We start from the raw sequence: 16,151 nt of genomic DNA, 5'->3' as shown, positions 1-16,151 counted from the left end.
CATTTTAATTTAGAAAGGTTCAAATTTTTGGGGTTAATTTTCAAAGGTTGAAATTTATTGGGTTTTTTATTTTGTGGTTAGGTAATCGTTTTAATTTAGATTTTACTTATATGTAGATATGTTAATTTTGAATTTGCACCTTGAATAAACTATCATTTACTTTTCGTGGTACATATTCAACATAGAAAATATACATAATATATGTTCACTTTGAACTGGCATATTTTGTAATATATCAGTTACTTTTCGTGGTAGATATAATATAAATATAATAAGAGACAAGGAGGACGAAGGAATTAAATTATACAAACATCATAAATTTTCATCCTTTTCCTTCCTGCTTCTAAAGGAAAATTATGTAAACAAACTTTAATAATGTAGGATAGTTAAATTAAGGAGCGTACTTTTATTTTATAATAATATCATAAGTTTGTAGAATCATAAGTTTGTAAAACCATTTTTTCGTTATTTTATATTGTTTGTAAGACGCGCGATTAAGCGAGGAGGTCGAGATACGTGCGATCGACAATTTCCGTGAAAATTCGGAAAGGAACCAGAAGCGGGCGCGCGGAGCGAACATTATGGCGGTAGCTAGCGAGCGAGTAACAAGCGCGTTGTGTTCGGTGAATAATAAACAGCTCATCTTTTTCCTATTAAATCACGTCTCGTGTATTCAACACCCAAATACATACCACTAATCTAAAAAAGATTCCACAATAATAATATACACATAATATATATATTATAAGATAAAAAGGGGAGTACGAAGTAATTAATATAGAGACTGTTGAGTAAACGGCGAATGAGACGCCACGAGCATGTGCCCGTCACACGTGCCACTGGGTAATCCGTCAGTAGCGATGTGGTCGAGGAAAGTAATTGACTTCCTCTTATTTCACATTAAATTTATTACCGTTCACTAGGATACAAAATTGTGTTGGAGCGAAGGAAATCACACGTCGAATGCTCTCGAAAGATTTCGTTGTTGTCGTAACGGAAAACGGACTTGTACTCCCTCTGTACGTACACAAGAGCTCTGTACGCCCTCTCTAATAATGCGTGTCGCGCCGAAAGCAACTAGACATGCGATCATGACGCGAGACCGTGCATGCCGCGAATACAATCCTCGCGGACGGTGAATAATACATAGCTTATGCCTTAAACTATGAAAACGTGAAGTAGATAATGAAAATTTGACTAATTATTATACAACGCCGCCGCCCTTGAAAGGCTCCGCTTTCAAAATGTAAACGAAAGATGAAACAAGAAAGAGGAAACGGCAACTGGATCGTCACCGCAACGCAAGCTCTCAGAGCCTTAAGAAGTTAGAAACGAATTAACGTTGAGAGTTGACAAAATGTGCGACGCTGCATGCTTGATATGTGCAAACGCAAACAATTTTGATGTGCTTAACCTAAGTTAAGTATAATAACATGATAAAGTTGTGCGCGAAAACAGAACATATTTAATGTCTAGCGTTTATCACTGGAGTCATCTATAGGTAATATCGCTATTCTAGTTAACGGTCTTGTAAGAATGCTCTTTGCTGTTTTTATCTCAGCGGTTCTTACAACGCCGTCTGTGCCTGGATGGACGCTTTGTACGCGCCCTAACAGCCAGTGCAGAGGGTGTAACCCCTGCTGTTTTATTAGTACGACTTGACCGATCTTAGTTGATCCCCCTTCCATTTGGAACGTGCTTGTAAGGTGTGGAGGTATTTTGAACTCCATCGTCGCCAGAAATGTTGCCTCAATTGTTCTACGCGTTACCAACGAACGAGCCTATTTTCGTTTATGTCGCTCAAATCGTGGCAAGGAAAACTGTCTACGGTAGTGCCGATTAGAAAATGTCCGGGGCTCAAATAAGCGAGGTCATTGGGGTCTTCGCTCAATGGAGCGATGGGGCCTGAATTTAATATCGCTTCTATATCGCATAAAATAGTCTGCATCTCTTCGAAAGTTAGTTGAGCATTGCCGATTATACGATATAAGTGGATTTTGCAGACTTTATCGCGGCTTCCCAAAGTCCTCCACAATGTGGAGCGTTGGGTGATATGAAGTTCCATGTTATTCGCTGTTCGCGCAAAAATAACTAGATTTCATTTTGTGTGCACTCTTTTTCAAGAAAATTAGAGAATTCGCGCAAACGATGACGGGAACCTACGAAGGTAGTGCCATTGTCTGACCACATGTGGGAAGGCTTCCCTCTGCGCGATATAAATCTTTTGAAGGCTGCTAAGAACATGTCGGTGGTTAAATCACTAACTAGTTCTATGTGTACCGCTTTAGTAGCGAAGCATACGAACATGGCGATGTATGCTTTGTGAGTGTGCGCGTTTCTGCGTTTCCCCTCTCGTAGGGTTAACGGACCGGCGTAGTCCACGTCGCAATACGAGAATGGTCGGGAAAAAGTGATGCGACTAAGGAGCTCATAATGGTTTCTGAATGAACAGGCTTAACCTTAAAACATTTAACGCACTTTAAAATGATTTTTCGTGTTAGAGATCGCAATGCTAGAGGCCAAAATTGCTGTCGGACGGCGGTCATCGTAGCCTGGGTGCCGGCATATAAGCTACGTACATGCGCTTGCGTGATGATTCGTCTTGATAGTTCGTGATTTTTCGGTAGCAGTACCGGGTGACGCGCGTCCTGTGTTATATTTGAATGTTTTAATCGACCTCCAACTTTAATTAATCCATCGTCGAGAAATGGATTGAGTGTCAAAATCCCGCTGGATGTATTGAGGCTCTTGTTGCTGCTCAAGGCTTTGTACTCCTCGGGAAAGGAATGCTGTTGCACGATCCTACACATTAGTTGCAATGCTGCCGTGGTTTCTTCGTGAGAGACGAAATGTGTTGTAATGCCTGCAGGTCTTCGTAAGAACCTCAAGCAATATGCCACAACGCGACAGGCTCTGTTAAGGTTTGAATGATTGTTGAGTGTCTTCTACGACACTGGTGTCAACGACTGCAATGTTAACGTATATTTTTCGAAGTTCGGAGGTGTCCTCCTGACGTAGAAATTGCTTGGCGAGCCAGAAATTCTCATTGTGTTGTAGAAAGTCGGGACCCTTCCACCAAGTGGTTGCATGAAATAAATCGCTTGGATTTGAACCTCGTGAAAGTAAGTCGGCTGGATTTTGACTGGACGGTACGTGTCGCCAATCCGTCGCTTGAGTCAACCGTTGTATTTCTCCTATGCGGTTTGCGACGAAAACTGAAAACATGCCTGATTCTGAGGATATCCAGCTCAACGTAATTGTTGAATCCGACCATAGATACACCTTGATGTCAGACGTATTTATTGACAATCGAACCTTGTCCATCAGCCGTGCCAGTAGAAGCGCTGCAGATAGTTCCAGCCTTGGCAATGATACAGCCTTCAACGGCGCAATTCTTGATTTGGAGCAAAGTTCTAAACGATACTTGTTCGCATCGAGCTGAGTCCGTATGTACACGCAGGCTCCATGTGCATTTTGACTGGCATCATAGAAGCCATGTATTTGTATATGTTGACGGTCAATGCTGTATTTGACACGTCTGGGAATCGCTAGTCGGTTGAGCTCCGTCAACTGCGACTTGAAGGTGATCCATCGTACGTGTAAGTTCTGAGGAACTGACTTGTCCCAAGCGATGCCTGCTCGCCAGAGATCTTGCAGTATTAACTTGGCGATGACGATGATCGGACCAAGTAAGCCTAACGGATCGTATAATTTGGAAGCGTCCGATAGAATTTTCCGTTTTGAAATTGCGTCATGTGACATGACAGGGTCGTATGAAAAATGTAACGTGTCTGTGTTGGCGTTCTATTTGATCCCCAAGATGTGAGCGCTTTCGTCGTCGTCGATGACAACGGGTTTGTCATTTCTATTGGGTGTTGCGTCCAGCAATTCTGGGGTGTTGGAAGCCCATTTTCCAAGCTCAAATGCGCCTAGCCTCAGTAGTTCGATTGCTTCATCTCGAAGAGTCTCCGCTTCTTGGATGGTGTCTGCACCGGTTAGTAGATCGTCGACATAGAAGTCGCGCCTTATACACGCTGATCCAATGGGAAACGTGGATGAATGATGATCGGCTAGATGTTTAATGCACCTGGTTGTGAGAAAAGAAGCCGATGACGTGCTATAGGTCACTGTCATCAGTTCGTATGTCTTGATGTCCGCCTTGGAGTCGCTGCGCCACAAAATTCTTTGAAGAGATGTTTGCGAAGGGTGTATAAGCACCTGTCGGTACATTTTTATAATGTCTGCGATCAAAGCGTGAACGAAGGTGCGGAATCGCATCACGATTGACATCAAATCTTGCTGCACCACTGGGCCAACTCTCAAGACGTCGTTTAATGATAATCCTGTGTCGCTCTTACTTGAAGCGTCGAAAACGACACGAATCTTGGATGACTGTTTAGCGCCCTTGAAGACGCCATGATGAGGCAAGTAGAAAGATGCTGTATCCTCAAGTGGAGACACGCTGACTTCCTTCATGTGTCCTAGTTTCAAATATTCGTCCATGAAGTGGACATATTGGTCCCTTAAGTTGGGATCTCGTATGAACCGACGCTCTGTTCCTTGTAAGCGTCGCAATGCGATGTCCCTTGTGTTGCCAAGGTTGCCGATTAATTCTTCCTTGATTGGAAGTTCTACTATGTATCTACCCTGTTCGTTCTGGTCAACGTTAGCTTCGAAATGCTCCTCGCAGTAAGCATCGTCCTTGTTGTTCACGACTTGATTGCCGAGATGTTCAATTTGCCAGAACCGTGTTAGTTGATCGTGCAGTTGAGCATTGGATATGACTGTGGTGAATGCTCGCACGTTTTCTGCAGGCGCCGCTGTGATGCTGCGACGTCCAGCCAGAATCCATCCTAATCTTGTTTTTTGCAGAGTTGGATGGCTGTGAGTGGCCTCGATTTGTCCTATGCAAAGTAGCTCCCAAAATATTTCTGCTCCGATCAAAGTGTCGACCTTGGAGGAAACGTTGAAATGGGGGGCCGCTAGCTGAGGTTTCGAGGAATGTTGTAGTCTCCACGCCTTGAAGTAGCCAGTGGAAACTTCTCGGTTATCCGCTCTGTTACTATGCAGTCTATCATCCTACAATAAGAATTTAATCTGGATTGCAGTGTTACCTTGGTCGCCATTGTAGCATTTGATGAGGTACTGTTGACAGCAGATATTGTGACGTTTAGCGGGCGTAGCGGTAAACCAAGAGTTGCGGCGAGTTGTCTAGAAATGAAACTTGCTTGAGATCCAGAATCTAGTAAAGCTTGACATGAATGTGATGTGCCATCGGAGGCAATGACATTGACCACAGCTGTGGAAAGCATGATGTGATCTTTGCCTTGAATGTTCGACGAATGTGTCGTTACGGCTGTCGTGGAATTTCGTAAGCTTGATTCCCCTGTGCCGGAAGTGCCGGAGTGATCCTCCGCCGAGCTGGTGCTCGTATACAACAACGTATTATGTTTGACATTGCAAATTTTGCAACCTCTAGATGTGCATTTGTCCAATGAATGCATCGGAGAGCGGAGACAGTTGACACAAAGTTTACGATTGCGTACCTCTACCGCCCTTTGCTTGATTGGCAGTGCCAAAAACTCCTTGCAGTAATACATGGGATGCTCGCCCTTGCAATAGTTGCACTTGGATTTGACTGTTGCTGCACATGTGGATTGTCGTTTTGCGTTGGTTTGTGAATTTTTGTTAGTGTCCTTGGAAGCGAGACTGACCTTGTTTGTGGTCTCTAATACCAAACAATGTTGAGAAATAAAATTTTTAAATTGTTTAAATGTGGGAGTTTCAGTACCTGTTAAAGAGGACTGCCATTCTCGTAATGTACGTGGATCGAATGTATACTAACAGATCGTCCCAGTGCGCCGTGGGACATTTAAGTGCCTTGAGGGCTTGTACATGTCGGATTGCCCCGTCCGCGATTCGACGCAGCTCGGTTGAATCTTCCTTGGTGAGCGAGGGTAAATCTAATATTGCTTTAATGTGTGTGTGAACGATCATTCGTCTGTTATCATAACGTTCCTTTAAAATATCCCATGCTATTTGATAATTTGCGGCAGAAATTTCCAATGCACTGATTACGCCACTCGCGTCACCGGTAAGTGTAGACTTTAAGTATTGTAATTTTTGTACGTCGCTGATTGACGCGTTTGAATGTATAATTGAATTAAATGAATCGTAGAATGGAAACCATTAGTAGAGGTACTATGGGGATTCGAGATACACGCGTGTTAGTGCGTGTGCGTGTACGTATATGCGATACGGTGTGTGTGTGTGTGTGTGTGTGTGAGGCTATGGAGGGGGAGCCGGGCCGCTGCCCGCTGCCGCCGCCGCCGCCGCCGCCGAAATGTTTACGCAAACATTTTTTGTCATGAGATGCAACAGTCCCTTTCTTAAATTCTTTTAAGTCTTTTTTAAACAATAAACATCAATAAGAATTAGATATACTAGACCGATCCTAGATCGGGAACTCCGAGAAAAAGGGCAGCGCGGGGAAGGTATGGGGAGGAGAAAGGGCAGCGCGTGTCCAGGACTTCACATTCCTTTGTTGAAATGTTTTACTTAGACACGTATTCAAAACGTGCTAGCATCGTTGTTAGCACGTTCTGAATATGGATCATAAACTTTTTTTTCATCGCTTTTTCTAGACTTTTTTCTCTATGCGATGGCATCATCGCGTGAAAAAATAAATCGGGCATTTTCGTCACCGTCTCCCACAGCGCGCTATACTTACCACGTGTATACTTACCAAATATACTCACCGTCTCTCTCTTACTGATATCATCTTCTTCTTCTTATGCAGCTTCCATCTCAAAGATTTTTCTTTTACATTTTGTTTTAAGCAATTAATCATAATTCGACTTATTTCTATTATTTTTTATTCTAATGAATTAATAGTAATTTAAAGAGCGCATATTTTATAATATATAACTACCGCATGAGATAACGATGTTGCACGCAGTTGTCGGCACGTGGTATAATATAACGCGATACCGCGCGAAGGAAGGAAGGAAGGAAGGAAGGAGAATAAATGTGAATATTATTATACTATTTAAAATTACTATTTAATTAATAAGAAATATACATGTGCGTGCGTGCGTGCGTGCGTGTGTACACATATGTGATATGTGTGTGTATGTGTGTGAAGCAGTGGAGCCGCCGCCACCGCTGCCGCCGTCGCTGCTACCACCGCTGTCGCCACCGCCGCCACCACCAGGATGAAGGATACTGTTGCAAAAAAAAAAAAGCGAACGCCAACAATAAGTCATACATCGTTAGGAAGATAAATGTTATATAAATTTTACTTACTCATAGCTGCGGCATACTCCCCCGGTTGATTAGTCGACCTCCTCCAATTCATTCTCCTCCTCGCCCACCAGATGCACGAGGAGGTGGTACAACTCCACCTCGTCGTTAACATGCATTAAATGCATGGCGAATCGAACGAGGTCATCGGGGTCGACTTCCTTCAAATTAATGGGGAAGGGGGGAGGATCTTCCTCTTCTTCCTCCTCGTCAACGTTTTCCTCCTCGTCAACGTCGTCCTCTTCCTCCTCGTCATCATCGTCGTTGTCTTCAACGACAACGTCCTCCTCCACCTCCATCGCCTCCTCTTCCACACTTTCGAATAATTGTTTTTTGATCGGTTCCAGATTTCTCATATTTCTTTCTCACACACGCACGCACTCAACAAGCACACTTATTATTCTTAGTATTTAATTAATGGCTCCCGTCTCCAAACAATGAAATAGGAGGTTGATACAGTTAGATCACGTCTTTAATGTAAACTGTATAAATATGAAAACGAACGGACGATGCAATGCTCGTATACGAAGGCACTCGGTGTCTGTTCGGACGTTGTCACGTCTCACTAACTGGCATACAGACTGATGAAAGAATACTAACGCTAAAAAGCATTCGTCGCTAGAGCGAAGCCTAGGATTGGTTCATAGGAAAAAATAAATTGTTGCAAAAAATGATCCGAGATTTGAAAAGGATCTATGGTAAGAAAAGAGCTGCAAACAGAGTGTGATAGAGGCATAGGATTCGGTAGGAGAGTAAAGACAGTACGTATAAAATAATGTTACAAAGAATGTTTATTCATAATTTTTTTACACAGTAATTTTTTTGTCCCCTTTTTCTTTCTTACATGTTAAAAACTAAAACCAAGAGCTCACAATCGACGAGCTGACGTTTGTCGAAGATATCGCTCTTGCGTATAGCGTTCGCGACGTTGGAGAAGCGCGTATACTTAGCATCAACCGTATCGATGAGTCTGGATAATCGTTCGAACGTTACATCGACGCATCCATCAAGATTAAACATCCGACGCAGCGTCGATTCGATCATCATCATGTGTACGGTCGAAGATTCGAGTCGTACGAGCGTAACGTCGTTATGCGTGCAGATTCTGATCGTTAGCGGTCCAACGCTTATAAAATTGTCCTTGTACTCGTTTCGCAGCAATTTGTAGATATTCCATCGCTGCTCGTAGAGACCCTTCCACGTTTCGAGAGACAACGATAGTTCGCGTCCGTGATGATCTCCCAGAACGATCTCCACGTAACTCGGTGGATCAACGTTGATTCCAATTTCCAAAAACTTGTAACCCGTAGCGGTCAGGTCGTAACGCCGACTCAGTATACGCACAGCGCACATACGGACGAATCGCGAATCTGGGGCGACAAAAATATTTACTTTTATCGATTTTAATGAAACATGGTATCTAAGGGTTTTTGGGGTTGTTGATTACGAATCTGCCATTAAATTTTTAAAATTCAAAATGGCGGCTCCAGTATGGCGGACGATTTGGAAAGAAAATTATAGACTTTAATGAAACTTAGTATTTAAAGATTTTTGGGGCCGCGAATTACGAATCTGACGGATTACGAATCTGAATTAGATTTTTAAAAATTCAAAATGGCGGATCCAATACGGCGCGGACGATTTGGAAAGAATATTACGGATTGTATCGAAACTTGATATCTGGAGGTTTTTGAGGCCACTGCACTGGTTACGAATCCGACATCAGATTTTCAAAATTTAAAATGGCGGATCCAACAGGGTGCACAGTTGGCTTCCTAAGAACTTCCATAACTATACTTAAAAAAAAATATTAATTTTTTTTTTCAGTTACTAGTTAAAGTTAATCAATGTCAGGTATTGATTCTATTTAAAATAGTAAGAATTATTTATGTATTTTTGTATTAATAAGATAACACAGACAATATACATTTTTTATTTTATTCTATATTAACATTCTCATTGTCTTCAAAATCGTTAAATTCCCGATCATAGTTACTTTCTTCATTACCACAGAAAGTGGGCAGCCTTAGCATGTTTAACACAACTTCATTAAATGGTGCACTATTTTTTTAGCCTTTTTTCGGTTATGTGACACAACAGGGTCAGAAGAAACCAGCATCCAGTTAAATATGTCAGCGTTGATGTTGACTCTTGAAGTTTTTCTGGAGTGATATTGTCTGAATTTCTTATAGTCTTTGTGTCTTGCTTCAAGTACATCTTCTGACAGTAGGCCTACTGGCAAAGGTAAAGATTTTATAATATCAGCTCCATGTATTAAAAGTTTATGAACACTGGCACTCATTTTGTACCAACCGTAACGTGTAATAGCCAATTGAGCTGTTTCAAAGCAATACTTTTTAAATCTGTCTTCCTTGATATAGTGCCCACAAGAAATTATTGAAAGTATATTTGCAAATCTTTCTATCAATTCTTTATCAATTCCAGTTATTTCTGAAACGAGCGAAGGATTCTTAAAAAATGTCCGTGCAGTGTTACCGTCATTGCTATTGCCTCCACCTTGTTTTGGCTGGTCAATGACGAGACCCATTTTTTCATAGAACTTAGTCGCTATTTCAGTCTTTTTTGCATTTACTTCTTTTTTAGCATTATCACCTCTTGCTTGCCATTTTTGTAATTCCAATTTGTAGGCTATATGCAATAAATATTCGTAGCATCGAAGATGCGCATGTAGCACCGAAATACCAAACTTAAATGTTTCTTCATTACAAATTCTATTCTTAAGTTTTTCCAAATCGTTTAAAATTTTAGGGGTAGCTTTGCAAATATTACACACTTGCGAACTTGCAGTATCACTCAAAATGTTGACAGTCTTTCCATCCAGCATTGTACAAATAGGTATATGTTTAAATTTTATTTCTTTGCAAGAACGATTGTTGTGGGCTTCAATTGCAATACTTGATTTTGAATTTCATTGTACTCTTCTCTCACATTTTCGACACTTTCTTTTTTTATCTTGAATGAAATTGGTCGGCAATGCTTGGTCGATGATGGTAACGGGTTCTTCCAAAACATTTTTTCCTTATTGCTATTGGCTTCACACATTTGTAGTGGCACAATCGTACATAAAATTATATTCGAATCCGCATATGCTGAATTATTCTTAAAATTTTGTTTGTATATACTATGTCCACCACTGCCATCTATGCCCCATTTATAATAAATATCAATTGTATCACAGTCATTTGAAAGATATTCTCGTATCACATCAGTTTGAACTTGTACCAAACGTTGCGTAGTATGTGTAAGAAGATCCTGCAGTGGTACTACTGCCTCGTTTTCAGTTACCTTAATATTTACTGGATAACACTTCCCCTTTGCCTCTGTTATCACATGATATGAAGGATAAATATCAGCTCCTCTTTCTTTTGCTCCCAATCGCATCATCATGTAACCCTCTTTTGTCAATCTAAGATCCACCATAAGAGCTAAAGCTTCTTCGGAATCATAAGGTTTTACAGCAGCAGAGGATGATGTATCATGTGCCAATTTCATTTTTTTTAATGTTGTGGGCGAAGAATTGACAGCTAATTTTACAACTTCAGCTGCACTTCTCTTACCTGATTTCGTCAATTTTGATTGTGCAGCTAAACACAGTTTTTCAAAACTGGAATCTGATACTTACTTATCTCTGCTCTTACTTATCTCTGTTTACTGCGTTGAGAACTTTCTTCGAACGATTTTCTGGGTCTGCCTTTCATCTTTTCATCTGAACAATTTTCTGATGATAATGGTAGCTGTATATCTGGTAGTTTTAAGTCTTTATCCAGTCATTTTATATGCTTATTGGTAAAGCGCTTATATGTATAATTACACTCACTCCATTTCGTAAACATCTTCGTAACAAAAACTTTAAGTTCCTTTTTTATTTGTTTTTTGCAATTCTCAGAAAGTTCGCTAACACTAAACTTATCCAAAATATACTGCAATAATACTTCATTACACTTCAATCTCGAGGAATGGTAGAATTGTTGTTTTCTTAGCACTTCAAATAATTCATTCCTTTTCACTTTTATCTCCTTTAAAGAACAGCAGTCACTACTATCTGAGAAAAATATAACACATAACACATATAACACATAACACATTATAACACATTATTGATGTATTTTGATATCACGAATTTTTCTCTGTGTCAAATCTGTGGCAAAAATTGTCATTTTTCAGTGTTTAATATAACTTGTCACTTATTCTTTCTAGTCAATATTTAAAAGAAAATATAAGTAAAGTAAACAAATAATCTGTAAACATACCGTCAAGTTTGAGAGGTTATATGATGAATTATTCAATTTTGAATTTCGCAATTCTGACATCAGAATCGTGATCAGTAATCCCGAAAACCTCCGAGTAATAAGATTTAGGTAAATTCACTGAATTATGTCGTCTATCGAATTCATATTTCCACCATATTGGATTCACAATTTTGAATTTTAAAAATCTAATGTCAGGTTCATAATCCGCGATCCCAAAAACCCTTAGCTATCAAGCTTCATTAAAATGTATAATTTTCTTTCCAAGTATTCCGCCATATTGGATCCGCCATTTTGAATTTTAAAAATCTACCTTCACATTCGTAATCAGCGACCCCAAAAACCCCCCAGTACCTATGATTTTAACAATTTATTCATCAGAAAGATGTGTCCCTGAATGTTTTAAAGCAGAGTTGTTACTACTACGTAAGAAGAATATGTTCTATTTAATGAAGGGGGAAACGGGGGGACACGCACTTGACGTTTTTACATTCATTTTTTGTTGTTGTTTCGAACTTTTAAAGATTTAACCTGGAACTTCATGGAACTTTTTTTATAACCATACCTAAAGAAAATATTTCAATATGTCTCAAACGGAAATGTCTACTATATCTATATCACGTATAATCGTTATTTTTATAATAATTGCACATTAAATTACTTACTTTATGCCTGAAAATCCATGTAAAAATCTTAACTGGTCAATTCAAAAAAATTATAACCTGTAGCAACTGAAAACTTCAGGCTCAATTTACCGGTATTGGCACATGCAAAATATAACTCAACTTTACATGCCCACAGAGAGTTTTATGATGCATTAAAAAATACATACTTATGGGTTAATTGCAGGCAAGCATATAGAACGTATTAAGCCTAGTAGTGGTTACTTTTAAAGCAATAATTTTTTCCATTTTTGTCGCCCCAGATTCGTGATTCGTCCGTATGTGCAGCGCGACGCTTCATCCTGCGTAATAACGCAATTACATGTATAATATTATAGGAAAAAAGAAACGGTTTTTTTCTGTATAGAATATTAAAACTTACGCGTCGGATTCCTTCTTCGGTTCGCACAACGCGCTGCTCTCTTTGGCGGAGTAAAAGCTGAACATTTTTTATCCGTTCGTGCAAGCGGGTATAGCAAGACTGCGTATAAAATCAGCGTATAAAATTGTACTGTAATACTTCTGTAATGGAAGAGAGGGGGTAAATAGAAGAGAGAAGGGATAAATTCTCTTTCCAAGAATTGCAAACCTGTCGAGACAAGTTTTATTGCAACTTCCTATGTATTCTTTCTACCATGAATTTATGTGTATACATATCTACATACATACGTACCTACATACGTACGAACCTACATACGTACCTGCATACATCACTAAATACATACATACATACATACATACATACATTATGGTTTATATTTTGATGACGTTGACGTCGAAGATGTATTTTTCGATGTATTTTCGAGAGGCAACTCCCAATATCTTTGATTTTTCATCGAAGATGTATCTTTCGACGTATTTTCTAGAGGCAACTCCCAATATCTCGAGTTTTCTTCGAGGGACTCGGTGGACACAGTGTGACCGAACGACATTCGCACTGGTCTCGGTCCTTGTCCATTCGTTGAATTTATTCGGCCGCCACGTCCTTTCACCTCCAAGGACGAAGGTTCGCAATGGGATAGTAGGTGTGCAATCAATCAATCTTTGACTATAATAGAACAACTCTTTATTATAAAAGAAACTCTTGTCAATGTTTAACACTTTACAGTCACTATTTAATAATCGAAGAGCGTACATCGGTTTGCTTATCGCGCGGATAAGTGTTTCGCGTACTTTGCTCAAACCTAGTGGCTCTATCTTAGGCAAGACTCTCGACGCTTTGACGTCTCTTCGCAAAAAGCTCTCGCGCACGCCGCTCCGTCACTTATATTAGCTTGGGTCGCGCATGCGTTCTGCCCGCTATGTCGGCCCGCTCGCTCATGCGCGCGCATTTATCTCACATCTTTAATTGATTTTATTAACAAAAATTAACTATACATCATCGTCTTATACATTAATAAGCCTTACATAAATGTCAGTCTATCATCAGAATCACATTTTATTACGATCGCACCCGGCGGTTCCGCAATGTTAACAAATTTCATATAATCTATGGGTTCCCATGGACCCACAATAACATGCTTTGGTATACGCTTACATTAATACAATAACCTAATGTATGTTAAGCCTAATCTCGATCGGATGAGCCGTTTTCGAGATCTCCGCAAAAAATCTATGGGTTCCCGTAGCCCTACGACTATGTACTTTGGTATACTTCTAAATGAAGCTGATACCATAAGGTATACTAAATACGATCCCGATCGCATGAGCCGTTTTCGAGATCTCCACTAAACGCAAAAATTCTATGGGTTCCCGTAGCCCCATGACTTTGTGCCTTGGTATACTTCTAAATGAACCTGATACCATTAGGTATACTAAATATGATCCCGATCGCATGAGCCGTTTTCGAGATCTCCACTAAACGCAAAAATTCTATGGGTTTCCGTAGCCCCATGACTATGTGCCTTGGTATACTTCTAAATGAACCTGATACCATAAGGTATACTAAATATGATCCCGATCGCATGAGTCGTTTTCGAGATCTCCACTAAACGCAAAAATTCTATGGGTTCCCGTAGCCCCATGGGTATGCGCTTTAGCATACATCTAAATGAATATGGAAACATAGGATATACGAAATATGAGATCCGTAGCTTATGGCGTTTTCGAGATCTCCGCAAATCGTGAATTATCTATGGGTTCCCGTGGCCCCATGGGTATGCGCTTTAGCATACGTCTTAATGAATATATATCCATAGCATAAACAAAGTTTGAGATCGATAGCTTATGGCGTTTTCGAGATCTTCGCAAATCGTGAATTATCTATGGGTCTCCGTGGCCCCATGTGTATGCGCTTTAGCATACGTCTAAATTAATATGTATCCATAAACTCTACAAGATATAACCTCGATCGCATGCGGCGGTTTCGAAGTTTGCATAATGGCACTTATCATTGTCTTGCCATAAGGCATGCACTATACCAAGGGAAACCTTGGTATAACATTTAAACTTTTCTTGCGGGTAAATCATACCCTAAAAGAAAATAAACATAATTCCCGTTTTATCGACGGTTGTTAACCTAACAAAAAATGAACTGCCTTATTGGCAAACGTTAAGGCACATGGCCGGTTGCCACTCTGCGGCTAATAACAAGTTCTCTCTATGTTGGCCAACGGGCCCCTAATGCTACACATAATAATAATAATAATACTAGTAAAGATAATGATAATAATAATGATAATGCCATTATGCGGCGAATCGTACTTAATACTAGTGCCTACTAGAGGCTAGCGAAGGTGTCCGAAGGGGCGGACGGTCATATTCTTATGCCGGTCGCAACAGCAGCTCACGATCGTCGTCGTCTAACCGACGGTGGAGCTTGATCCACTTTCGATGCAGATAATCGTTTACTCGGTCCATGCCGTACGCTCGTAAGATTACGATTGAATGAAAAGAGCTTTACACACTGTTTATATACTGTCAACGCGTTTATACATACATACATACGTACTACGTACGACATACATACGTACTACGTACAACATACATACGTTCTACGTATGACATACATACGTATGACATACATACGTACTACGTACGACATACATACATACATACGTTCTACGTACGACATACATACGTACATGTATAAGTATAAGGGGAAGGAAAAGAGAGAATACACAATAAATATGTTACATAATTTTATTTAAAAAAATTTTCTTTGCAACCACCATTTATGTATTTTGAATACATTTTGCAAGGCGCAATTTTTAGCGTGATGTCCACATCTCATAGTATCAGCGGCATCTATATCGGCTAAAGATTTTGTGTCTACGTAAACTGCATCCAAGGTCTCGATGTGCACGCGTTCATCGTCCAGAAGCAAGTTCCGCAGCCACGTTCATTTCTCACGTCCCTTGACGTACACGACAGCATCCTCCTCGCATACAGCACTCGTAATCAGGCGTTTCGCCTCACTGTACGGGGTCGTCCCATCCTTCCATTGTAATCCATGGTGATAGACAATCAACCAGGAAGCGCAAGACTTGTCGGATCTTGTCAAAAACCTCCATGGTACGGGATTCGTAAAAACGTAGTGCGTGAGTACGGTCCCGTGTTTCAGTACCGCCACTTCCTTCACGACGAATCTCTCGTTGACGATGAAAACTTGCAGATCCACGAACGTCGGTACATGCATGTCGTCGAGATGAAGAAGACTGTGATCGTTGTCGATGTATCGCAGATTTTTATATCGCGCGCTTAGATAATTTTACGCACAACGTTGTAATTTTACGTAATCTTGCGCACTACGTTGGACATTGGGCTGTATTCGATCACGCGATCGTGTATGATAAGACAACAGGCAGTAGTATTCGCGGGTACATTCTCTTTGAATTCAAATTCTAAACGCACATCCACGGTGCCACTTTTGACGGACTCGTTTTGTCGAGAGCAGTCAATGATTACCATAGGAAACATC

At 40.4% G+C, this 16,151-nt stretch overlaps 1 protein-coding gene across 1 annotated transcript; it reads right to left on the bottom strand.

Moving 5' to 3' along the window:
* Nucleotides 1-3,804: 3,804 nt before the first annotated feature.
* Nucleotides 3,805-7,309, bottom strand: LOC108782410 (uncharacterized). The gene is made up of 3 exons (XM_018550687.1): nucleotides 7,306-7,309; nucleotides 5,229-5,728; nucleotides 3,805-5,079 (listed from the first exon to the last, which is right to left on the bottom strand). Exons 1-3 carry the CDS (start codon nucleotides 7,307-7,309, stop codon nucleotides 3,805-3,807), a joined length of 1,779 nt encoding a protein of 592 aa, XP_018406189.1.
* Nucleotides 7,310-16,151: the final 8,842 nt, after the last annotated feature.

The sequence above is a fragment of the Cyphomyrmex costatus genome, unplaced genomic scaffold (genome assembly GCF_001594065.2).
Source record: "Cyphomyrmex costatus isolate MS0001 unplaced genomic scaffold, Ccosl1.0 scaffold1250, whole genome shotgun sequence".
Lineage (NCBI taxonomy): Eukaryota > Metazoa > Arthropoda > Insecta > Hymenoptera > Formicidae > Cyphomyrmex > Cyphomyrmex costatus.
The sequence above is the reverse complement of the archived record's forward strand: the minus strand, read 5'-3'. Positions and strand labels throughout refer to the sequence as shown.

Bases quoted from the DNA above. Each gene is read 5' to 3' on its own strand.
- LOC108782410 (XM_018550687.1), bottom strand. The intron at 5,080-5,228 runs GCAAGTTTCATT...TTCTTATTGTAG, and splicing joins TACTAGATTCTGGATCTCAA to GATGATAGACTGCATAGTAA.